Below are 27,201 nucleotides of genomic sequence, written 5' to 3'. Positions count from 1 at the left end.
TCTAACATTTGAAATAGAATTGGGGCTAGTAACACAAATTAGAAATGGTAGAGTGAAACCTAGAATTTGGACCTTTCTATCTGAGAGTCTATTTCAAAACATCACTATAACTTTCCCCTGTAATTCCAATTCTGACTCTGTAGTCTACAAAAATACCAACAAACAAGAATATATGTACAAGACTGTACATAAGTAGAATTATTCAAATTCTGAAAACTTGGAAATGACCTAAATATTCAACCATAAAAGTTATTTTTATTTTTTATTTCATTTTTATTTATTTGTTTTCTTACATCACTGTTAATTTCTGGACAGTATTTGATTTCTTTCCTTATGTGTAGTCCCCCTAGTTCTTCCACCACCATAGCACGTGTGATCCATCACCACAATCCTTTGTGCTCTTCCCAGCCCTGTTTTGACCGCATCTCCGCCCTCTCATCTACTGTATGTCTCAGATCTATGGTCAGCTTGCAAGTCTTCTCTTTTTCCTGATCACAAAATTTATTTTTTTTACTATGGGAAGGAGACTAAGAAATCCCATCTAAAATAATGGGGTAGGGACTCCCTGGTGGTGCAAGGGGTTAAACACCGCACTATGAAGCAATCCTCAGCCTCTGCAGCACAAGTTCAATCCCCAGTCGGCCAGAGAGAAAACCAGATGGCAAAGCAGACCTCTCCTGTCTCACCCGCTGCTCCCCTCAGCAGTGTATTTCAGTCAGTCTGCCTGTTCTGTTCCCCACTCTTTCTCTGGTGAATCTTCTCACCCCCTGCATCTCTGGCCTGTACCCCAGCTCTTGTATGCATAAATAAATAAATCCTTAAAAAAAAAATAAAATAAAGGGCCTCCCTGGTGGTGTAGCGGTTGAGTACTGGGTTGCGAAGCTGCCCACAGCCTCTGTAGCGCAGGTTCAATCCCCGGCTGGCGGGTGAAGATCCCACATGGCGTGTAGACCTCTCCTGCCACTCGCTGCTCCCCTCAGCAGTGTATTTCATCAGTCTGTCTGTTCTGCTCCCTGCTCTGGCTCTGGTGAATTCTCTCACCCTCCCGCGCTTCTGACTATACCCAGTGCTTGTATAAATAAATAAATAAAATCTTAAAAAAATAAAATTAAATAAAATAATGGGGTATCAACACACACATATACAATGACATGACATGAAGAATAGCCAAAAAAATTGTTTCATTAATAAAAAAATTGCAGAACAATATGTGATTAAATATTTGTATAAGGAAAAAACATACAAATTAATGTCTGAACATGCAAAAATTTGGAAAAAATATGTAACAAACTTTTAAATCATATTTTCTATCTTTTTCTTTTTTATTTTAAACATTTACAGTATAAAATGTAAAATTGAATGATGCATATTTTCTAAAGTACTGATTTTCAAAAGAACTAGCAAAACCCCAAATTTGAATTTTGTTTGTTATTTATTTATTTACTTACTTAAGAACAAGGGTGCAGGTCAGAGGCGTGGGAGGGTGAGAGAACTCACCAGAGACAGAGCCTGGAGCAGAACAGGCAGACAGACCTACCGAAGACACTGCTGAGGGGAGCAGCAGGCGAGACAGGAGGGTCTCTTCCTGGCCAGCCTGGAATCGAATCCGGGCTGCAGAGGCTGCTGACAGCTTCACAGCGCTGCGTTCAACCTGCTACATCAGTGGGTGGGGCAGACTCTCAAATTTGTTTTTAGAAATAATATTTTACCTGAAATAAACCAAGTGCTCAACAATGTTACTCCTTGGGGAGTTATAGTAATATTCTCAACAATGTTACTCCTTGGGGAGAAATAGTTGAGAGTAGGAAAGAACAAGTCATATGAACTCCAATTTATATTATTTGCATTTTTATAGTGATATGTTACATTGTACTTAAATTTTGAGGTTGAAGTACAATCAACAGTTTTTAAAAAGTTTTCCAGCTTCTCAAATGTTCATTGAATTCTTATTATGTGTGTGCTCAGCACTCTGCCAGGGGCTAAAGAACTCACCAGGAAGTTCTCTTGAGGAACTTAGTATATGGTTGGAGAGAAAAAGCAGAACTTAGAAAATGATACAAGGCATTTCATACTTGAGGGGGGAAGGGGAATGACCAATTTGTTTACCCATCAGGGACCTTAAGGAAGAGTCACACAGACTTAATTCTCTGTTGGAGGTTTTGTTTAATAAAGGAACTTGCATCAGGTCCCAAATTTCCCTACATTGGGACCTAGTGCAAATTTGAGTATCACTAAAAATCGTTAAGTTGCTCGCTATCACTGGGGCTAATGAAACTGAAGTAATCTGTCCTCTTTATTCATCTGTCATTTGCAGTTCTCAAAGAGAGAATTTGACTGACTTGTCTAATATCACTTGGCATCAACAGAAATTGGGCTACTGGACAGAAATTGGGCAAAGCTGCCTTAAAGGCCCCTGGTATATCTCATCTCACAGAAGATCAAGTCTGGCTTGTGCACAACTTCTCAATCCAAGCCAAGTTCAACTGTTGTGGTTGAGATATGTGAATTAGTTTTACTGACAATGCACAAAACACATTCTTTAAGCTCTAAAACTTATATTTAAAAGAACTGTTTGATGCCTCCTTTCTTCATGGCAAATATGAATTCTGCCTATGGTCAGTTTAGTACAATAGATAAAGGTGAGAATAGCAGAGGTAAAGGCAGAACATCTTTGAGTGTAGCCAGGTTCAAAGAAAATTAAAGAGTTCACATCCGTTAGCTAGCTTTCTTGGGCAAGATTGCTTTGTACAGTTGAACTGCAGATACCTGCACAAGATAGTCTGCTGAGGGAGTGAGGGACTGAAGTTCAGACTAGCTCTCTTTACTGGTGTGCAGTGATGGCTGTGTACAAGCCCTGCTATGTGATTGGGTACTTGGAGAGAGGAGACCTCCTTTTTCCAGCTAGCAAAAAAGCACAGTGTAGACTAAGATTTGCCCCATTCTTGGGATAATACCAGCTTGTGAACTAGCAAACTAAATTATGACAACTGAAGACCATATTGGAGGATATGGAGGGGAGGAACTTCAGAGGAAAAGTCAAGCAAATATTTCCAGCTCAAGCCTGGTGCAAAATAGATAATTAATAAATATTGTTAAATGAAGAAATAGTTCTGGGGATAGTATAATATTCAAAACAGACAAAACCTTTGAACTTCTGTAATGAAATAAAGTAAGATACAGAACAATATGTACTATATGATACCATCTATACGAAGTGTATAATGAAACAAAACGGCGGTGTGAAAACTCTATTACCCAGCAATTCGTATCCTAGGTATGTACCATAAGGAAATTTGTGCAATTTGTTACACCAGAAGACTTGTATAAGGCTATTTGTGGTATATGCTTGTAACATCAATATAAACAAAGAAAACAAAAATACCCAAAGTTGAAATAACCCAAGTGTCTACTAATAGCAGAATGGATACACTACATATTTACATGAAGGAATTCCATATAGTAGCAAAATTATTTATCTATAGTTACACACTTATTTGTGAATGACAGATACCATGCCTGGAACTATGGCAGTCATCTTGAGATCATGAGGGAAAGCCTTTCCATCACTGAATCACTGACCCAATACTAGCATCTTTTGTTTGAACCTCAGTTAGTTTGATAGTAAGGTTGTCTTGTTATCAGAACATATAAATGTTCTGAACTAATGCATAAGAATTAACTGAAAGAAGCAGCTAAGAATTATTAAGGTCGTGGGCCTCCTTGGTGGTGCAGGGGTTAAGTCTCAGCGCTAACAAGCTATCACCAGCCACTGCAGCATGAGTTCAACACCAGCCACTGCAGTATGAGTTCAACACCCACATGGCGCAGTAGACCTTTCCTGTCTCATCTGCTGCTCCCCTCAGCAGTGTATTTCAGTCGATCTGCCTTTATGCTCCCCACTATGTCCCTCACACCTCTGGCCTACACCCCAGTTCTTGTATGCATAAATAAATATTTAAAAAAGGAATTATTAAGGTTGATAACTCAGGGGAACTTTTTAGTTTGTGAAGCTATCTGCAGCCTCTGCAGCATGAGTTTGAACCCCCGGCGGCCAGGGAGCTACCCACATGGCACAGCAGACCTCTCCTGTCTTGCTCTCTGCTCCCCTCAGCATTGTATTTCAGTGTATTTTAAATCTTCCTGTTCTGTTCCCCACTCTGTCTCTGGTGAATTCTTTCACCCCCCCACCCCCCGCATCTCTGGCTTATACCCCAGTTCTTGTATACATAAATAAATAAATCTTTTGTCAAAAAGAGTATGTTCATCTATCATTTGGGTCACTCTTAAAATTTTTTAAGTGTAAGGAAACCAAGAAATGGAATGATATGCAGTGAATCACATGGGCCAGCTTTTCAATCTCATTCAATCAAATTATTATAGCACTTATTTAACTTCCTCCCACCAGATTTCCCCCAACAATCCTACCCTTAATTTCAGCTTAAGTCCCTTAATATGACCCGTAATCCTGTTTGTTTTCTGATTCTCAGTTCTGTCTCGCAAACCAATCTCTTCTTTGTTAACAAAGCTCTAGTTATATCAGTCCTATTTTATTTTTTTATTTTTTTTTTTTGTTTTTTTTGTTTTTTGTTTTGTTTTTTTTTTTTTGTTTTTGTTTTATACATGCACTGGGTACAGTCAGAAGCGCGGGAGGGTGAGAGAATTCACCAGAGCCAGAGCGGGGAGCAGAGCAGGCAGAAGGACCAAAGTACACTGCTGAGGGGAGCAGCGGGCGGCAGGAGAGGTCTGCACGCCATGTGGGACCCTCCTCTGGTGGCCGGGGAGCAGCCGGGGATCGAACCGGCGCCGCAGAGGCCGCGCGCAGCTTCGCAACCCAGCGCTCAACCGCTGCGCCACCGGGGAGGCCCATATCAGTCCTATTTTAGTTCTATAAATGTTACAGCTTCCCAGGCTCTGGCTTTCAATGTTACTTCCATTTCCTGAAATGTTCTCTTCTACCCCATTCTTTCCTTATCTTCCCTGCCCTCTCAGCAACAACCCTCTGCCCCCATTCCCTCCCCTTCTCACATAGGGTGAGAAGGTCTTTTATCAAAATAATGTACCCAAGTTATACCATGAAAGAAGAGCAATATTTACAGGAAAATGTCCTGTTTTAAAAATGTGTTTACTTTATAGGTCCTTCACTTTGAAGATTCTAAAAGACCTAAGCCAATTATATTGAAGGATGGGGCGGTCTTGAAATTGTGCTCCTAGAGCTGTGTTAGGGGCAAGAATTTCCATAGACTTGATCACAAAGGGTAGAGAGGATCCTGGGGATCCGGGGGAGGGGCGTGGAGAGGAGGGAATGAGTGGGTGGGAAGACAAGGAAAGACAGAAGCAGAAGACTGTAAGGGGCACTGGCACCTATTTGATGCTGTTTCTGTGTGGAAATGATCTCAGGGGAAAAGCATAGAAATGTTTTCCACCATCCTCTGGAAGCGGTGTTCATGATTAGTTAGTTGAAGTATTGTCCTTTCTGGAGATAGAATGTATACGATTACTCTTTCAGACATTCTGGGTGTGAAAGCAAGGTCACAGGTTCACATACCTTTAAGGCTTGGTGGCTTGAAGAAGTGAGTGGGGACAGAGTTATTACTGAAGTCCAGAGGCAGAGAGGGCCGTGTGAAGAATGGATCGAGCCTAAAATGATGCCACAGGAAAAAGCCTAGGAAATAAATAACCCTATTTTTCCTTCCTCCCACCGCCCTCTGATCTTTCCCTGTGATTCAGCGTTGCCCAACTCAACAGGAAACCCTATAGGCAAGAGAGCCAAGCAACAGAGTCCATGTAGGTCAGCCTCTCTGGCAGGAAGCAGGATGGAAAAACAAAAAAGGAAAAAAGCAGGGTGGGAGGATGGGACGGATATGCAGGGCAAATAGGAAATTTCCAGCACAGTGCTGGTAGGTCCGTCCGTTGTCTCCTTGTAGAAAAGCAACACTGGAAGATGAATTATAGCCACAAGATGGCTCAGGGAGTATAGAATCACAAAAAGGAAATTGTTTGGCCAATACTATTAAGTCCAATGTCCTAATACATACATTTCTGAGATAGGGATGTGGCAGAGGTGCTGGAGGTTTGAGCTGGTTTGCCAGAATTACTATTTCATACACAGTCATGCAATGATCTCCTCTCAATCACTCATTCCCCCTTCTTTCTTGAGGTATAATCGTGCACCTTCAGAAATCTTCAGGTCACACATTTCACAGTAGCATTTTATTTATTTCAATACAACCTCTAGTTAGGGGCCACTTTTTAATTAGAGTGTTTCTCTCTTTCTAGAGTTCCAACACCAGCACTAAAAGTTGACTTTCTTGTGGAAACAATTTCCACAAAGAAATAATAATTTTTAATGTAAGTTCCCAAGTGTCCCCATGCATATAACAATAAGAAGAGAATAATGAAGTCTAAGTTATAGATGTATTCCAGGCAGTCAGACAGGTTTATTCAGTGGCCAGTAAGTCTACTGAAATTATATATACAGAATTAAAGTTCCTATCACAGAAGAATTACAAATTATTTCAAAATTATGGGTTGACTGAACAGTTGATTATATTCATAATATTTCAACTCAATAAGAACTCTATGAGGTTATGTTCAGATTACTTTGACTGGATTTTGGATGTTTGTAAAACTTTAAATCTCATATTAAATGAAAATCTGTGATAATATGCAATTACTGACTTCCGAAATTTTATTTTATTATACATAAAATTATATATACTACAACTCCTACTAAGTGAAAGCACAGGGACCTACCAGCCACCTTACTAGACTATTACTGCTCTGAGTCTCTTTCTCTGTACCTCCATATCTCTTCTCTTTTCCTCCCTTTCCCCATGGGATCTGCTATGCTGAATTTTATATTTATTATTCCTTTTCATTTCTTTATAGTTTTATCACATATGAGTGTATCCTTAGTAACCATTTTTTTAGTTTTGCCTGCTTTTGAACTTTCTATAAATGGAACAATATAGTTCTTTCCCCCCTGCAACTTGGTTTTCAAAATTTTTCCCTCAACCTATAGGCTTATGAAGTTCATCCATGTCAACACATGTAGCAGCAATTTATTTTCACTGTTGTATTTTATTCCATTTTACAAATGAACTGCAATTCATTCATTCAATTGCTTGTCAATAAATATTTGACTTACCAGTTTTTTGCTATTCAAAACAATGCTGTTATTAGCATAATTGTATGTCTTCAGGGAAAATTTTCTTTCTTTTTTTTTTTTTTTGTGGGACCCTTGCCAGCCGCCAGGGAACAAACCGACGCTGCAGAGGCTGCGGGCAGCCTCGCAGCCCAGTGCTCAACCGCTGTGCCACCAGGGGAGGCCCTTTTTTTCTTTATTTTAAATATTTATTTATTTATGCATACAAGAACTGGGGTACAGGCCAGAGTTGCAGTGTAGGTAAGAGGATTCACCAGAGAGAATGGGGAGCAGAACAGGTAGATCTACTGAAATACACTGCTGAGGGGAGCAGCTGGTGAGACAGGAGAGGTCTGCTGAGCCATGTGGGTCAACTCCCTGGAAGGCTGGGGATTGAAATTGTGCTGGAGGTAGCTTGATAGTGCTGTCTTTAACCCTTGCACCACCAGGGATGCCCCAGGGAAAATTGTCTTTAGGATACATACTTAAGGAATGGAATTGCTAGATTGCAGGATATATACATATTCAACTTTATTCAAAAACCATAGTGTTTTCCAAAGTGGCCTTAAACAATTCATACTTACAGTATGAATTTAAGTATTTAAGATTTCTTATTGTTCCACATTCTTATCAATGCTTAGTATGGTGTAGTTCTGAATTTTTACCAGAGATGTCATTTTATAGATGACTGAACATACTTTTGTATTTTTATCTTTATCTTTTTCCTATTTAGTTGAATTTTGACCTTGACTTAAATGTATCTTTTCATCACCTTCTTGTATCACTTATACTTATTATTCATCATTTTAAATAAATCTACTTTCCAGCTGCTGAATAAATAGCTGGATGATATTCAGATTGATTTAATGAATAATATTGATTATAGCATCATGGGTCATGCACTGGCACAATTTGATGCATTCAGCATCTCTCTATCCCTTTTCCCTCAGTTTCTTGCAGGCACCCCCTCAAAACCTAATGTTGTTGCCTGGGGGATCAAGCTTATGTGACTTCCATGTTGCAAGAGCTAAAAGACGTGGCTCTTTAAAGTTCATAAATTGTAATGTAATGTAATGTAATGTAATGTAATGTAATGTAATGTAATTGTAATGACAAGATATATTCCTCTGTTCTGTGTTTAGAATTCAGAGCCACCTGCCAAATTTGGTGACTGATAAAGCTAAAATCTAAAAATTCAGTTTACTAAATATTTCGTATAAACTTACTTTATGTTTATTAATGTTGAAGTTCAACTTAGGGTTCTTTCCTTACAGTAGAAATCAATGTGTTCAGGTATATATTGCAAGGTAAATCAGAGTGCTTCTTACTCAATAATCCCATGTATAGTCTCAGTTCCACCTAATAACAAAGGTTCTAGTCACCAGGAAGCCTGGTTATTAGTAGTGATTAAGGCTAAACATGATAACCTTCAGGAGAAGATGAAATGGGCAGGTATCTGAATTGAAGTTTAGCAATTCCTAATAAATTCACAACAAGAGGTAGATGCTACTGTTATTGCACAATGCAGATAAGAAAACTGAGATGCCGAGATGTTAAAGTAAGTAACTTGGCAAATGCCCTCTAATGACTGGAAAGATGTTGTTAATACAGAGACAGAACACATAGGCAAATAGGACTTTCATTTTTGAAGAATGCCAAGACCTTTTTCTATTCTTATTTTATTTTAATCACATTCTATTTTCTGGAAACCAGAAGCCTCATTCCAAAGTCTTATTCTTGGATTTCTGGCAGCTTGGACATCTACCCAAATTATTGGAATTTCAGTCATTTTTCTTTTCAAAGTACTTACTTGTAGGTGGCAGTGTTACTTTCAAATCCTACTTTGCATTTTTCTGGGGAAGATTAGAAAAAGCCATCTGGTTAACATTATCCTGAAAAATTCTTCTTTGAGTAAAGTTTCCTAAGAAGAAATTGTTAGAGCGAGACAATTAGAAATAGAAAAATTTAGAAACAGAAGCATTGCATTCTGATACTTAGAGGAATTACCTTTGTAGAAAGTTTCCCCTTAGCTCTTTTCTTATCATTTTGAGGAAAGATTCTTTTAATTAAACCCTGTTTCTTATAGCTAAGCTATGGAAGCAACCCAAATGCCCAAAAATAGATGACTGGATCAAGAATATGTGGTACATATACACAATGGAATACTACTCAGCAATCAAAAAAGATAAACACATGCAGTTTGCAGCAACATGGATGGTGCTAGAAGGGATCATGCTCAGAAATAAGAAAGCAAAAGAAAAATACCGGATGGTCTCACTCATAGCAGGAATTTAGAAAACCTAAATAAGAGACCAGGAAAAAGACTAATCAATACAAAGTAAAAATCAAAATCAACAAGCAACCATAAACCAGAGACACACTGGGGTCGGGGGGAAAGGGGCTGGGAAAGGAAGGGCTAGAGTCAAAATAAGGGGGGGGGTGCAATTGTATGGGGAATATAACCAAAATGAAAATGCATACATTGTGCAAAGATGAAAAAAGATGTAAGAATTATATAAAATAAAATATTTAAATAAAAAAAATAAACCCTGTTTTCTTGACAACAGGGTTTTTTCTAGTTCTTGTTGAGATTTAAACTGGATCATATCCTGCTTGTTTGCCCTTGAATTTTGAGGTCATTTTCTAATTAGCCTTCTAGTCAAGGGTTCATTACTACCACCCTCCATCTCCCAAATAGTGACATTCTTTTAACAGAATTTGCTCAGAAGAAAATCTGGCAAATGATGGTTGCTTAGTAAATATTTGTTGTCTGAATGGCTGATTTCAATGAACGAACAAATGAATTATCGAATGAAAACCTTTCCAGGAAGGAAAGAAAAAGATCAAGGAGAGTAAATGTGAGCTTTGTAAAGAAGTGTTTGTGATACTGATTTTATTATTTTACATGTTTTAGAATTTGTTAATCTTTACATAAACCTGAAAAAGCTACATGTCCATATAATTTCAAATTAGAAAAATCAAATGCCATTCTAAAAGATGACCATTGGAAGAATGAAAAAAATTATTTCATTTAATTGAATAATTTAATTACAGTTATTCTATCCAGTCATTTGTAGCCTACTACAAAGAAAAAATTTTTAGATCCTCATTGTCTATAAATTATTCTTCCATTCACAGAGCTTTTACATTTATTTATTTATTTATTTATTTATACAAGCACTGGGCACAGTCAGAAGTGCAGGAGGGTGAGAGAATTCACCAGAGTCAGAGCAGGGAGCAGAGCAGCAGAAGGACCGAAGTACACTGCTGAGGGGAGCAGCGGGCGGCAGGAGAGGTCTGTGCGCCATGTGGGACCCTCCTCTGGTGGCCGGGGAGCAGCCGGGGATCGAACTGGCGCTACAGAGGCTGTGGGCAGCTTTGCAACCCAGCGCTCAACTGCTGTGCTTTGCGCCACCGGGGAGGCCCAGATCTTTTACTTTTAACCTTTTACAATATTATTTTACAGTTCTCTAGTTTTCAGAATAATATAAGTTAATGACTGTGATACTAACCTGAGCCATACTGAACATGACAAAAATTTGAGATATTAATTGGCATTTATTTAATTCTTATTTTTATTTTCATAATAGGTAAGTTGCAGTTTCACATATTTTAGTCATACTGATTCTGCGATATTCTCTTAATATATTTCAGTATTTTTAAAAAGTTTCTCCAATAAGTCTTCGTTACTTTTATAATAACAGAAAGTAATAAATTCCACTAACCCCATCACCATCAAATCAGTCATTTATCACTCTGAGCTATTGTTTATAGCAATTTCTATAGCAATAGAACTTCTATTGTTATAGCAATTTCTGAAGTCATGAGAACCTATGACAATAATATCAACTTGCAATTTCTGAGGATGCTATCGAGATGAATAAATAGAGAACTATATTCACAGAGTGCATTCTTGAACTTGCAATTATCTTCTCTTTTTGGGTATATTCTCACGCAATATATAAGATAAATTGAAATTATTGTTGATATACTTAAATCAAATACATTTTAATTTATTTCCTTTCTAGCTTTAACATAGCCATTGTTTCTGACATGTAAAATGAGAAACAGAGATAATTGCTAAATTTCATTTTAGTTCTAATAATACTTTATTACCATTTGTTGAGGTAATGCTCTAATAAATTCATTAGCAATAGCTTGTATTGCTATTTTGAATTCCTGAGAACACCATTCATTTCAATAGACAGAGTATGTTCTTAAACTGCATACGGAAGATTGCAGTTTAAAGTACATGTACTTCATGACATTGAGACACAGGGCAAGCTAGGAATTATGTAGTTTTAGGGACAGTGCAGGAGGGGACCTCTGAAGAATTTAGGGAGGCTTCAGAGATAAGGACAACCAAGGGAATGTAACCAATTCCACTAGGAAAAACAAACATCTCAGGACCAAGGACAACATTGTTAAAGCTGGTCTTGGTTTCCTTCAGGTGGTAAAGGGAGGCAGAGATTGGAGAAATGGAGAGTGGTTTAATTTATGGACAACTTAGAAGGGCAGCTCTTTAACTTCAATGCAGGGATGCCCATCCAGAGGACTGGGCCATAAAGATAAAGATGCAACAAATGGGGAAAGACAAAGCTGTTAGATAAGGAATGTGAAGATCCCCCACTCAGTAGCAAATTAAGTGAGACAGAGGAGAACTAACCAATCACAAAGAGACTGGTAGAGCTTTAGAATAATGAGGGAAAAAAAGTATATATTCCCTAAGACACAACTCCACTTTGGCTTCCTTGCCCCTCCCAGGCCTGGTTTCCTGGCCTGGGAGTCCCACTTTATTTCTGTTCTTTTTCTCCTCAATAAACTTTTCTTTCTCTAAACAAACCTGCCTCTTCTCGCTTGCTTGCCTGAGCGTCTGCCTGTGAAGTTCCTGCTGTGGCTTCGTGAGACACCAACCCGTGGGGGTCTAGCGGCTGGGGCTCAGCACTGCCCCTGCAGGCTGGGATCCGTTCCTGGCTGGGAGACTAGGCCTGACAATTCCGGTATCAACATGTATAGGATCATACCAGACAGTGAGAAGTTAATCAGTTTGAAGAATTTAAATAGTACAATCATCTGCTCATAAAAATGAACAGAAATCAATGAAATAGAAAACGAAAACGATAGAGAAAATCCATGAAATAAAACTAGTTTTGTAATTTGAGATAGTGAACTTGATAAGTCTCTCATTAAATTGAGCAGAAAAAAGAAAGATGAACAAATTACTGATTTCAGGAACGAGGGATGAGATTCTGTACGTAATATAAGGACGATAAAGGAATATTAAGTTTTAAATCAATAAAAATTAAACAATTTAGACATTCTCACCACTATGAAAAGCTCACTTAAGTAGAAATATTAACTATTTGAATGAGTGTTAACTAGTATGAGCGCTGAGTTTGGGTTATAGAGTTATATATATAGCACTTTCATCCCCAAGCAGTCTTAGTTCGGAGTTTTGGGGCGGGGGGGACAAGAAAATAAAGATTAATACTGATCGTGGAGACGAGTGAGGGCTAGGACTGAGAAAGGAACAGCTTCCTAGCGGAGTCACCCGATGAGAAACGAACAATAGGCAAAAATGATTTTCAGGGCAAGAGCTGCTGCACATGAACTCCGGCCAGAGGCCGAGGCAGCCTCCACCGCCAGGCCTCTGTGCATTGCCCAGCCCCGCCTATTTCAGCGCAGTCTCCCAGCTCTTAGCCCACTCGCGCTCCAAGCCGCGGAGCGCCCAGCTCCGGCCAAACCCACAACTCAGCAGTCGCGCGCTTGCGCACTCGAGCTTAGCGCGAAGGAGGGGGCGAGGCGGCTGCCGGAAGTGCGACCTTTCATTCCCTGCTGGCTGTTTCCATCCGGGTCACGTCGCTCGTTTCCAGTGTTTCTGACAGGATTTTCTACGCCTCTTTTGGGCGAGTTTTTGATCTTCCGCCCCTTACCACCGCCCCCAACTTCCCACACCCTTGCTGGCCCTGCCTTTTCTCGTGTGGTTCCTCCCCTACCGCTGAGCCCGGGATTTAGATCGCAATCCGCATCCGGATCCGGGCCTAGCCCTTCCTCGGGCTACTCCTTTGACTCGGGCGGAAGCTGCGACCCAGCGCGCGGGGCCGTGGCTGCCCCGGCCTCGGAGCCCCTGGGCGGGCGGCGCCGGTCGCCTCTGCTTAGCCGTTCCCCAGCGACACTTGTGAGTTAGCGGGCTCAGGAAAGGGACGCGACCGTGTAGGCCCAGGTCGGGGGCGGGGCGCGGGGAACTTTTTCTGAAACTAGTGTTCTGTGTTTTGGGGGGGAGGTTAGGGTAATAGTTCTTCAATAGCCCAGACTTATGGGCGGCTTCCAGGCTGGCCTTCTTTCTGAAGACTCTTAGGGCCGCTTACTTTTTACACTCGTTTTGTCTTCCTTACAACCCACCCCCAGCCTAGGGCCAAAAGAGGAAGATTGTTTTGGGACCCCTGCATGGTGTTTCCAAGGGTGGTGAAGAACGAAGGTAAATATCTGGGTTAATAATTTAAATTTTAAGACTTTTAGTACAATGGGTATGGAATAGTCTCAATTCTTCACTTGGCAGTAAAATGCATAGATTACAACTCTTTTCAGATTGTTGTATACCTTCTTCCCGTTTAGCTTTTGTAGCTAGGATCTTCATTACTCTTTCTGGGCCAGAACATGAAGGATTTATGTATCTCACAACTTTGGATTATCCAAGTTCCCTATTTTATTTGATCTTTCTCAGCTCTTTGCTTAAAATGGCAATTGTTTATTTTGATTGAACAGAAAAGAGATAAAGTATAAAATGCAAGCTATTGGCAACTTGTTTAACAGATGTGTGGTATGATTTTGTGAGGAGATCATCATAACTGAACATTAAGTCTGTGTTTGTGTTACTGATAACATACTAATTTTTAAATGCTATCGCATTGTATGCTATATTCATACAAGGCTTTACACATGTATAGATTAAGCACCAAAAGGCTCATAGTAGATACTGATCAATAGCCATAATAATATTACGTTGTTGACTTAAACAGCCCCAGTTATGTCTCATGGAAATATGCTGTAACAAATTCCATGTGAAATGGGCCATTTATCAATTCTTTTTTAAAAAAGTCCATTTGAGACCACGTGACTAGATTTTTTTTTTACTTTTGAATTGAAACATTAATAAAAGGAATGCCCTTTTAAAAACTTGCTTATAGTTTTGACAGTCGGTGACAAGGATTTACGAATTGCACTTTTTGGTTTGTGGAGAACAGAAGTGGGTTTAGGGGATAATAGGCATTTGGACAAAGTGGACAGATAAATTGTTTTAGTCACTACAGTTCTGTTTTTTAATTAAAGTAGCTTGTGCTTTCCAGGAAATCCTGATGAAGGAATTATGATACTCTGAGAGTTCTTTGATTGTGGAGTAGAGGTCAAGTTTAGGACAGAAATTCCAGGTTCTAAGTCATAGGCCAAACACTGTATCCCTAAGAACTACTTTTTAAACTATTCCTTACAGTCTTGTCTCTTGTATGATTATTTATAAATAAACCCATGTAGTTTCCCATTGGCTTAACCTGATCAAGAAGCAGTTCTTAAGATTCTTTCCTAAGGCAAGAACCAACGCAACAGTTTGAAACAGTTCAAAATTTACCTCAGTTACTCATTTCTAGTGTAAAGTATTGAGAAACTGATAACTTTTAAGGTAAGAAAAACAGACCACCACCAATCGCTGGATTTTATTTATCATAAGATTTCTGACCCTGGCTGCTACAGTTAATGTGGATTAATATTTTATCAGATCATTCTGTACTTAGTAAAGAAGCCTTTAATTCAGAATATAAAAAAATATTTAAAATTTTGTGGAGGTCTTCTTAATCTGGTAGGGTAATAGTTTCGCAGAACACTAATCCCTGAAACTACATGTTCTGTTTTAAAAATGATCTCTAATCTTGTTTATGATAGATTATTGTTTTTGGTGTCATTTTTATCTTCCCCATAATAATGTTAAAATGTATTAGGGTAAGTGTTAGGAAGAAGAATTAAAATTTACGGGCTTTTGGTTTACTTCCTTATCTCTAGATAAGTGTTTATCTTGAAATTTGGGATAGGCTGACTTAAATATCTGCCCTAAAGTAAACTTTAAAATAAACTTTGTAAGCTTTTAAGACTCAGATTATTTTGTCATTAGCTTTGTAGAGTACTTCTAGACCAGAAAACATCTTTTGACTTGTTCTTAGTTTGGATCTATGTAATGGGATAGAAATGAAGTCAGAACTATTGTCATTTTGAGTCTTCAAGTCTGAATAGATGTATATAGGACTTTATTTGGATCCAGAACAAAAGCACAAGCAAATTATTTACCAATATAAAGACGTTTAGAATTTTAACTAAATTGAATTAAACAAATCTGAAAATAGACAATTTAATTCAATTTAATTTTCTGAATACATTCCTTCCCTTGTTCAGATCCCTGGTATTTTATATAGATCATTTTGCATTTGAATAAAATGAAACATCAGCAATATTCATTATAATGAATTGCAATTAATATATTTAATGTCAGTTAATTTCATGTTTAATGTTGTTTTGTCATAAATCCTATGAAATGGAAATTATGTTTTATGGAGAGTTGGTTCAGGGAAACTGTAAAGAAGACCAAAAAGAGTGTGAACCTAGGCAAAGGATAGAATCAGGCATTAATTGCCAGTCTTGAATCTGGCATCCTATAATTGTTGTGTACTTTTTTTTTTTAAAGATTTATTTATTTATGCATACATACAAGAGCTGGGATACTGGCCAGAGATGGGGGAGGGGCGGTGAGAGGATTCACCAGAAACAGAGTGGGGAACAGAACAGGCAGACTGAAGTACAATGCTGAGGGGAGCAGCGGGCGAGATAGGAGAGGTCTGCTCTGCCATGTGGGTTGCTCCCTGGCCAGCTGGGGATTGAGCTTGTGCTGCAGAGTCTGCAGATTGCTTCATAGTGTGGTGCTTAACCCCTTGCGCCACCAGAGAGGCACTGTTGAGTGTACTTTTAATAAAGGATGCTCCAGATACTGTATGGTTGAAGATAATTTGTCTTTCATCTGATACTGTAAATTTTCGCAGATAAACCTACTTTAAAGAAAATTGATTTTAAAACAACCTATCACAGGAAGTAAAGACTTGCCAAAGAAAATTGGCAAACTTATATTTTGGAGGTTATACGTTATCTGTAATCCAAATTTAGATATTCAGTTTCTTGGGATGAGATCTGGTGATGGGCAGAAACACTTCTCAGTCTGTTCTGAATCTCATTCTTTGTGGGCTACCTAGGGAATTTTAATCTTATAGAGTTGGGAGGAAAAAAGCAAGGAACAAAGTATGTGTGATTTCTTTCTTCCCAGATCTTTCTCATGTGTTGTCTCCTGCTTCAGTTTTCCCAAACATCTGGTTTCAATCACCGGAGGCAACTACAATTTTTTTTTACCATTTCTTTTCTGCTCAGGTATTGTTTTCCTCTGTTCCAAAAAACCCAAAAATCTTATATAGCTCATTTTTTTGATTGATATCCTCTCATCATAAATTATGATGGCTATAAGTAGGTAAATATGTATAGCATAGTATAATAGTACATGTAACTTATAAATATGTAATAAATGATATATAATGAATATATTACGATTTCTTGTAAGTCAGAATAATCACTTTATGTTATTATGAGAACCAAATAGTAATTTTCTGTATTTCTTTTTGAGTGTTTTTTTTCTTGTTACTTTATTAAGTTTGGTAAGTTTCTTTAGTAATCTTTTTAAATTTTTGACTTAATGCTCTGTGCTATAGTTATTTCTGCTTTGTTGGCAGAACCTCCTCTATGCATCAGGTACTCTGCCAGCCAATTCTCCTCTTTCTCCCTTATTTCTTATTGAAACTTTTGCCCTTCTGCTCTAATTTAAGCCTCACCGTCATCCTGGAAAATTCCTATTTCATAGGATTTATGGGGAAATGATGTTAAAATATTAAATGACATTAAGTACATTAATTCATAATAATGAATATTGCTTGATGTTTCATTTTGTTGAAGTATAAATACATCCTGTGTCAGTCTTCTTCAATCACAGGTTTTCTTTTTCTTTTTTTGATACCAGATAGTATAGCTGGGTATAGAATTGTATATAGCTCAATAACATTTCCTTCAGAGCCTTGAAGCCATTCACTTCAGTATCTGTTTCCACTGGTGGTGTTGAGAAGTCCAAAACCATTTAGATTCCCAGCCTTTTGTTTATTTTTCCTTTCTGTAATATTTTATAAACATGTTCCTGATATTCTGAAATTTCATCATAGTATTCCTTGGTATGTATCTTATTTTTCAACCATGCTTTGCACTTCTTGGATCCTTCCAATATAAAGAGTAGCGTTCGTCAGGCTTTGATGTTTTGTTTTATTTGGTAATTTCCTTTTTGTATTTTCTCTCTTCTTTCTGGAACTTCCATTATGGTGGACCACATAGTTTGATTCTTTTATGTTTTCTTACTTATCCTTCCTCCTCTCCACCTTTACCAATTTTTCGTTTTTGTTATTTCTTTTTTTTTTTTTAAGATGTATTTGTTTATGCATACAAAAGCTGGAGCAGAGGCCAGAGATGCCGGGGCGTGTGTGCGTGTGTGTGTGTGTGTGTGTGTGTGTGTGTGTATGTATTCACCAGAGACAGAGTGGGGAACAGAATAGGCAGACTAACTGAAATACATGGCTGAGGGGAGCAGTGGGCAAGACAGGAGAGATCTGCTTCACCATGTGGATTGTTCCCTGGCGGGCCAGGGATCGAAGTCATGCTGCAGAGGCTTCAGATTGCTTCCTACTGTGGTGCTTAACCCCTTGCACCACCAAGGAGGCCCCTTTTTGTTATTTGTAAGAGATTTCCTCAATGTTATCTTTTAATTTTCTGCTGGATATTTTTGCTTTCTGTTTCATAATTTCCAAGAATTTGCTTTGTAAGCAGCATATTTTTGTTTTATATATGCAATATTTTTTAATTAATTATAGAAAGCTTCTTGAGCTTTCATCTGTTCCTGGCATTGTTTCTAAGATTTTTTTTTTTCTGAGTGGTGGTCTGTGAATGTCTATTTTAAGTGAAAGATACTAGAAATCTAGTTGAAAGCTCTGTGCACTTTGGTGGGCAATTCTGTAGTGTGGTAGGTTTCACACTAGCAAACTTCCTAGGTGGAAAACTTAACTACATTTTAGCTTCTCTGTTTACTGTATTATTTGGTTACTCTGTGTTATTCCACAGATGAGTTTTCTGATTACTGGCATTGGTAAATAGGCTGAGGATCCTGTTTTCACCTTATATCCATTACTTACTACTTGTTTTCCATTTGTTACCCAGTTCTTTGTAAATTTATAGCTGCCAGGAATCAATCACTGTGAAGAGTAAATACTAGGGATCAATCACTGTAAAGAGTAAATATTTTGTCTCTTGCTTAGATCAGTGAATGGTTCTGATTGCTTTGCATATAGGTTTTCCCCATTACTGTTGAATATGATGCCTTTTATTGGAACTTCTTTATATAAGTTATTTAGTTTTTGAGGAGTGTCTCAGGATTTTATAAACAGTTGTTTGGCAATGCAAATTTCTTCCTTTAGTTGATCAGATCTGTAAGATCTAAATTCTAGGAATCTGTGTCCCTTATGCCTTTGAATAAGTTAGTTGAGAATAAATACAAGAATCTGTAGGATTTCATTAAATTTCTCTCTAAGATGGTTTCTTTTTTATCATGAGATGGTTTCTTTTTTATCATGTGGTGATAGCTTGATTTCTAAAAGATATGTTGGTGTTAGTGGATATTTATTAGGATAAATCCTTTAGAAGCTTGTGTATATCTTGCTATTGGAATAATATTGTGGGTAATCTTGTTTAAAATTCATTATTAGTAAATTTTTTACCTATAGTGTAATGTAAGACTTTTGTATATTTACACTTAAATAACTTTGCAAATGAATTTCATAAGTTGGTAACTTATTGTTTTAAATAGTAGCTATTGATTACCAAAGAGTTTTTAATATCTTTAAGCTATAGTAATTTGTCTTTCAAAACTATTCTAGGTAGAAGAATACATGTTCACTTTTAGTGAGCAAGAGCATGTTCCCAAACTCAATTTTGGGTCGCCCGCCTTTCACACCAAATCATCAACAACATAGTAACTTCTTCGCCCTGTCACCAACTCTTTATTCACACCAGCAGCTTATAGATGCACAGTTCAACTTTCAGAATGCAGAGTGAGTATGGTGATACTTTGGCCTATATCAGTTGTAAATTTCATTTTATGCTTGACACAAACCCTTTTTATACAAAATATTTGAAGGTAGAGAGTATGTTATATCTTGTTATATTTTGATCTGTGAATTTATTATCCTTTGTTGTTTTTCTTTAAAAAAAATAGAGTTGAGGGCTGGGGAGGAGACTTGTACCAGTACCACAAATTGGAGGGGCTCCTCTTCTCAGCTATCTCATCTTTTTTTTTCATTGTCTTTAGTTGTGTGGTTTTGTTTTTAAAGAAAGTGTTTATAGTTATGTTCTTTCTCTGTTTTTGGTAGCTTGTCTAGAGCTGTGTCATTACAACAGTTGACGTACGGAAATGTCAGTCCAATACAGACCTCAGCTTCCCCATTATTTCGAGGAAGGAAGTAAGTACTTATTACTTATTTGAAAATAAAATTTTGCATTTCTGATTAACTTCATAATAATATACCTTGTATTAAAATTGTGTGGACATTATGCCATAAATTTTAACTACATAACACATTGTGTATTAAGTCCTTTCTTAGGGTTTAAAAATTTTTAGGAATCATTTTGTTGACTTATTCCTGCCATTTTAAATTTTAGATGAAATGAAGCTTTTTTTTTTTTTTTTTTAAGATTTATTTATTTATGCATACAAGAGCTGTGGTACAGGCCAAAATTGCGGGAGGTGAGAGGATTCACCAGAGACTGAGCGGGGAACAGAACAGGCAGACTGAAATACACTGCTGAGGGGAGCAGTGGGCAAGACAGGAGAGGTCTGCTGCGCCATGTGGGTTGCTCCCTGGCCGGCCGGGGATCGAACTTATGCTACAGAGGCTGCAGTTTGCTTCATAGTACAATGCTCAACCCCTTACGCCACCAGGGAGACCCTGAAGCTCTATTTCTTCAGAAACCCATTTTTAACTGAGATTTTAAATTAAATCAGATGAATTTTTGTATTTGTTTGCTTGGACTATCATAACAAAGTACAGCAGACTGGGTAGCTTAAACAATAGAAATTTATTTTCTCACAATTCTACAGGCTAGAATTCAAAGATGAAAGTGTTGGTAGGTTGGATTTCTTTTGAATTCTCCCTCCTTGGCTTGTAGAGGACACAATTCAATCCATAAGTAACAACTTTCTGGTAAAGTTTGCACCATTTTATCTAAAGCTTATACTAGTAAGGGTCCATGATAAATATAGTGAAAAATTTATATATGACACAAAGGCTTTCTATATAGAAGCCAGGAACTAATTTTAACCAGTTAGATGATAAGAAAGTGATATATCACATAGTAATTATAATGGAATTTTAGAGGTGATAGTTAATATTAAAGATTTGGCAATATTTGTAAGATATTGCTATTTAAAGCCTATATAGACATCTCATTATGGTAATAGCCAATTATACTATGAGAAACACATTAGAACCTGGTAATAAATAATGAGATATTAATCCCCAAAAACCCCTAAGACTTATTGATCTACTATGTAGTAGACATTGTTTGAAGGACTTCACAAATAATGATTTGGTTGAATTTTATAATACTTCATGAGGTTTATCGCTACTCACATTATCCCTCTTCTGTTGAGTAGAAAACTGAAGCCCATTGAGGTTAAGCAGCTAGTTTTTCAGGTAGAAATGGCATTGCTGGTATTTGAACCAGGCCTTTTGGCTCTATAACCTATAATTAGAAGTACTATACTATGTGTTGTTTTACATGATTATTATTATAGAGAACTGTATAATGATGCTGAAAGTATTCACTTTATTTGGATTTTTAAATATTTTTTAGATAGCCTTCGTAGTCAGTTTGTGTTTCACAAATGAAAATAAATTACATTAGTTTGTAGTTACACATTTTTAAAACTAAAAATGTCATGCATAGTCAATAGATGTTCAGTATTTACGCTCTCAGTTATTTTCATTTAAAGAATATTATATTTCCAGCACAATACACATTTGCCTGAGTTTTAGTTATTTTGTGGGTAAAGGAGAGATGAACTGGATTAATCACAAAGGAATAGCATGAATAAGGATAATTCTCCTTTACAACCAAAATACATTGATCATGCCAAAGAAATTTAACACTTATATAATACTAATGTATCTGGAATACATTACCTTTTCAAATTTCCTTAGTTATCCAGTGTCTTTGTAGCTTATTGAAAAATAGGTATTTCCTAATTTGATCTTTCCTACTGAAGAACCAGAACACAAACTCATAGAGTCTTCTTACATATAGCACAGTTAACTTAAACTCCTTATATTGAGTTTGGATTTTTCAAATGGGATAGTTCAAATACAGAAAACTAAGCGGTTTTTTTTTTTTTTAAGATGCATTATTACTAGTCATTTTTCATAAGGTGTTGAAGCCATCTCTTGTGCTAAAAATGAGTATTTTAAGATCATAGAGAGCTAATAATGTAACCTTGCTGAAAAGAGTCAATATTGTCATCTATATATTTTAAGTTTTTTGATGATGAGGAAGTTATTTTTATCTTTAATTACTAAGGTATCTTGCTTGTTTTCAGGAGATTAAGCGATGAAAAAAACCTTCCTCTAGATGGTAAACGGCAGCGTTTTCATTCACCCCACCAAGAACCAACTATAGTTAACCACATAGTGCCTTTATCAGGTGAAAGAAGATACTCAATGCCACCATTGTTTCACACACACTATGTACCCGATATTGTCAGATGTGTTCCACCTTTTCGAGAAATACCATTTTTAGAGCCTAGAGAAATCACGCTGCCTGAGGCCAAAGATAAGGTAATAATAATGTAGATTTTAGCTTTACCTTTTGAAAAATATATAATGTATTAAAAGTCTCAAAAATGTATGTCTTAGATTAAGTAGAATTTACCTTTTTTTGCTGCTTAAAATACTATTCAACAGTTTTCTAATTTGATTTTTGTCTATACTTTGTTTTTTGACAGTTTTTTAATGCAAGGACAGCTTTAGTATCAGAAAAGCAGATTGTGTCTGATTCATAAATGTATGGGATTAAAGCCCCAAATATTTGATTTCTTAGCTTAAAGAACCCAATTATTTTTATTATGGGGAAAAAAGTTTCATATGATTGGTGTATTAAGTGTTAAAAAGTATTTCCTTTTGGGCCTTTTGTATTTGTCATAATATATATTTTTTGAATGTCAAAGGGGGAATCCAGGAATCAAGGAGGAAGTAATATGTTTAAAGTGAACTAATGGAGTTCAGGTGAAGGGTGTGTCGCGTGGGGTTCTTGGGTCCCTCTGAGAAGTAATGCAGCAGAATTCGTCAGCACATGACAAAGAGGAAAGGAGAACAAGGAAGGAGAGACAGCTGTGTAGACACAGGCAGGCAGTCTCAAAGAACAAGAACTATATTTTGCCAGGGCAATGGGTGTTCTTTCATAATGTTCTTTGATGGAATTATTGTGGGAATTATCACCTTGGGGTCAGGTTGGGTTGGTTATCTAAGATTAGTAATCCTCTCTGCCCCCATCTCTGGCTGATAATCTTTTCTGACCCCTCCTTAGATTCCTGGAACCTTCCATAGATTGTTTAGTTAAGATTTATTAATTGTCCCTAGCCCCACCTCTGGTGTTTGTCCTTGTGAGATCTCCCATCCTAATTTTTTCCTACTATAAGATTCCAGCAATATGATCAAGGAAGTTTGATGAAAAACATTTATTTGTAAATAACATTTTAAATAAATGAAGTTATGCAAATCGTAATTCTTGGATAATTACATTATGGGCATTGAGGAACAATAAGTTATTTAACACCAGTATTAGAAGCATGTCTTTTCTCCCCTCCTCCATATTTAGTGAAACCTAAAAAAGAGATTCATGTTACTTAGAAGAGTTTACACTGTACATATTTGCATTTTCTTGTCTTGTCTTGTCTATGGATTATACTTGTGGTTTTTACATGTTTAAAGCTGCTCTCGTTGTTGAGAAATATATTTGTAGGCTTGGAGAATGAACCTGAGGAGAGGTGTAGTGACTTTGTTTTCCTCATCTTTTGGGTTGCTAGCAACCAGTGTAGGCCTGAAATATAGTAATTGTACGGAAAATGTAGTGTCAAAAAGAAACTCGCTTCCTTCATTAGTTGTGCTGCTTTTTATTCCTCTGTTCTTTTTCTTGAAATGAGGTGTCATTGTATCAAAATTTGCTCTTTTAAAGTGCATGATTCAGTGCTTTGTAGTCTGTCCACAAAGTTCCATTACTATGACCACTGATTACAGTATGTTTGCATTACTCCCCTCCCAAAAAAAGCAGCTCTCATCCTTTAACCCTTTCTTCACATGGCCTTCCCTTTCCCCACCTTTCCTCAGCCCCTGGCAACCATTTATCTATTTTTTTAATCTCTGGATTTCCCTGTTGTGGACATATAAATGGAGTCATATAATTTGTGGTTTTGCTTATTTTTCTTGGCATGTTTTCAAGGTTTGTCCATGTCCATATCAAGTATCAGTTCTTCATTCCTTCTTATAGCTGAATAGTATTCATTGTCTAGATTAAGACCATATTTTGTCCATGCATTCCTCGGTTGATGGACTTTAGAATTGTTTCTGCTTTTGGCTATTAGGAATATCTGCAAACTAGTTTTTGTGTGGAAATAATGTTTTCATTTCTCTTGGGTATATATGTACATACATAGGAATGAAATTTCTGAGTTAAATTGCTGAGTTATGTAAGTAACTTCTTCAGGAACTGCCAAAGTATTTTCTAAAATTGCTCTGTCCTTTTACATTTCTATCAGCAATGTGTAAGTATTCCAGTTTCTCCACATCTCTGCCAATACTTGTTATTTTCTGTTTTTTAACTTTAGCCACCTTAATGCTATGAAGTGGTATCTTATGATTTTGATTTGTGTTTTCCTAATGAGTTCAGAGGTTCAGCGTTTTTTCGTGTGTGTTAGCCATTTGACTATCTTTGGAGAACTGTCTATTGAGATCCTTTGCCCATTTTTTTAAGTGTTGAATTGTAAGAGTTTTTTTTTACATATTCTGGATGCTAGATTCTGGATATTAGACTCACATGATTTGCGAATATATTCTTTCTGTGGTTTGTCTTTTTACTTTCTTGATGGTGTCCCTTGAAGCAAAAAAAAATTATTTTAATGAAGTCCACTTTATTTTTCTTTGAATGCTTTAGCTTTTGAAGTCATATCTAAGAAATCATTGCCTAATCCAAGGTTATATTTTTTATTTATTTTTTTTTAATTTTTATTTATTTATTTATTTTTTTATAGAGGCATGCTTTATTTATTTGTTTGCTGGTTTGTTTGTTTGTTTTTGTTTATACATGCAATGGGTACAGTCAGAAGCGCGGGAGGGTGAGAGAATTCACCAGAGCCAGAGCAGGGAGCAGAGCAGGCAGAAGGACCGAAGTACACTGCTGAGGGGAGCAGCGGGCGGCAGGAGAGGTCTGCACGCCATGTGGGACCCTCCTCTGGTGGCCGGGGAGCAGCCGGGGATCGAACCGGCGCCGCAGAGGCCGTGCGCAGTTTCGCAACCCAGAGCTCAACCGCTGCGCCACCGGGGAGGCCCTAATCCAAGGTTATAGATATTAATTCCTATGTGTTATTCAAAGGGTTTTATAGTTAACTCTAAGATTTAGTTCTTTGGCTCATTTTAATTTTTGTTTGTGTTGTGAAGTGGGTGTACATCCTAATTCTTTTCACTATTTGTTAAGTTGTCCTAGCTTTGGAAAAGATTCTGTCATTCTTTCTTAAAATTATAAAAGGTAAAACCAATGGGCAGGAGGAAAAAACAAAGTGAAAGGGGAAATGACTAACTTGGGATGATTTGTACCATTTATCTGACACTCCACCTTTCCTTCTTTCTTTGTTTTTACATTTAAATTTTTTTTAGATTTTTTTTTTTTGTTTATGCATACAAGAACTGGGTGTAGGTCAGAGATGTAGGGGGTGGGGTGAGAGGATTCACCAGAGACAGAGAGGGGAGCAGAACAGGTGGATCAACTGAAATACACTGCTGAGGGGAGCAGCGGGCTGAGACAGAAGAGGCTTGCTGCACCATGTGGATAAGCCAGGGATTGAACTCAGGCCCCAGTGGCTGGTGATAGCATGACAGTGCTTAGACTTTAACCCCTGTACCACCAGGGGCCCCCTGTTTTCACATTTGAAAGATGCTTTTGTAATGCTATAATGTGAAAGTCTGTGGTATAAATCAAATCAAACCAATTCATTTGAATGAATATGTAGGAATCTTTTACTCTTTGGGCTTTGAATATAGGTATGTAGATAGACCCATAGTATATATTATGAATAGGTATTGAAATCTCTATTTTTGCATGGATTTATGTATACATACGTATATGTTACGTATATAAAATAGTTGATTATTACAACTATTATTTCTGCACATGAACTAAGATGCATGTTGAGTTTTAGTAAATTTGACCACATAATTCACATTAGTGAAGTCACATAATTTACACTGGTAAATTATCTAGTAGTCCATATCAATAACTTTTTTCTTTGTTTAGTAGCATAGACAGAGATTCTCCTGAAATTTATGCAATGAATTTTGTATAGGTTCATTCTGTAACTGAACACTTGAGAACTAATATTTATGGATTTCTCTCCTAGGCATTGTATGTGTGTTATGTCATATATATAACACCAGTAACCCCATGACATAGGTATCCTAATTTTACTGAGGCTCAGAGAACTGAATAACTCAAAGTTACAGTAAGTAAATGATAACTAAGATTTGATCTTGGTCTCTAATAATACAAAAAGGGAGAAATTCTAAATGCTTAAAATCAAGGATAGCAAGGTGATAGTGTTAGAACGGACCATAATGCCAGAGTAGTCTGTGACATTAATAGTTAATATTTATTGAGAGTCTTTCACCTAGATCTTGGTTGTAAATTTCATTGAGATATTTGCAACTATGCAAAATTCTGCTTTAACATTTGTGCTCTTGAGAAACATCATGTTTTGCAAATTATACATTAAGGCTGTGGCAAAACAGGACTGTTGCCTACTACTTAAGACCTGAAAATTTTGTAACCAGAACACTAACAAGAATATTAATTTATAATTTGGGAAATAACTTAGACAGAGCAGGTAGGCAGCTTATTATGATTGGTTACTGCTGTAGGGACTAATAAAAATACATAAAGTAGAGTGGAAATGCTGGCTTGAGGTGCGCACTTATACAAAGTAGTTAAAAGTTGAGCCCTGAGTCAGTGAGGCTGCTCTTAAGGTAGACACAAAAGGAGAGGGCTTGCACCAGTAGAGAGCTGTATGGGCTTATGCTTTGTTGAAACCATGGACATAGACACTTATTTTAATTGTCTTAGATCTATAAGACATTTTTTAGCAGAACTTACAGTATATATTGCAGAAATGAGGTCAGGGTGAGATACATGAATCCTGAAGTCATCTGAATAAGAATGACAACTGAAACTCCTGGAGTAGGTTTGATTTTGTATTTATTTAGTATTCAGCAAATATTTGCATTGTAATGTTTGAGCTGAGAGCTAAAGGGTGAGTAGGAGTTAACTAGTGAAAGCATAGTGGGGGTGGATAGAATGCTTTAGAGAGAAGAAACAGCATATTTGAAAGTTCTAATGTAGAAAGGAGCATGGAGTATGCAAACAACTTCAAGGAAACCATGGTGGCTAGAGATTGGTTGATTATGGGGAGAGTTAAATGAGTTAAGAAGGGTGTGGAAAAGGGAAGCTCACTGTAAGAACTTGCATGTCATTTTGGTCTTCAGCTTAAAAACAGTGGTAAGTTATTCAGGGCTTTCTTTAGCAGGAAGGAGAGGTGAATTAAAATTATTCTGACTGCATTGTGTGAA

General features: G+C 37.1%; 1 protein-coding gene across 1 annotated transcript in view; it reads left to right on the top strand.

Annotated features, from left to right (window-relative positions):
* Window positions 1-19,234: 19,234 nt before the first annotated feature.
* TENT2 (terminal nucleotidyltransferase 2) overlaps window positions 19,235-27,201 on the top strand; it is a gene marked incomplete at its 5' end in the record, with an annotated part of 33,785 nt that continues 25,818 nt past the window's right edge. The window contains 3 exon segments of the mRNA XM_084233404.1: window positions 19,235-19,371; window positions 19,690-19,779; window positions 21,912-22,149. Coding sequence (XP_084089530.1) covers window positions 19,235-19,371; window positions 19,690-19,779; window positions 21,912-22,149 — 465 coding nt within the window.

The sequence above is a fragment of the Talpa europaea genome (genome assembly GCF_964194135.1).
Source record: "Talpa europaea genome assembly, chromosome: 5".
NCBI lineage: Eukaryota > Metazoa > Chordata > Mammalia > Eulipotyphla > Talpidae > Talpa > Talpa europaea.
Note: the sequence above shows the minus strand (reverse complement) of the source record. Positions and strands in the feature narration are given on the sequence as shown.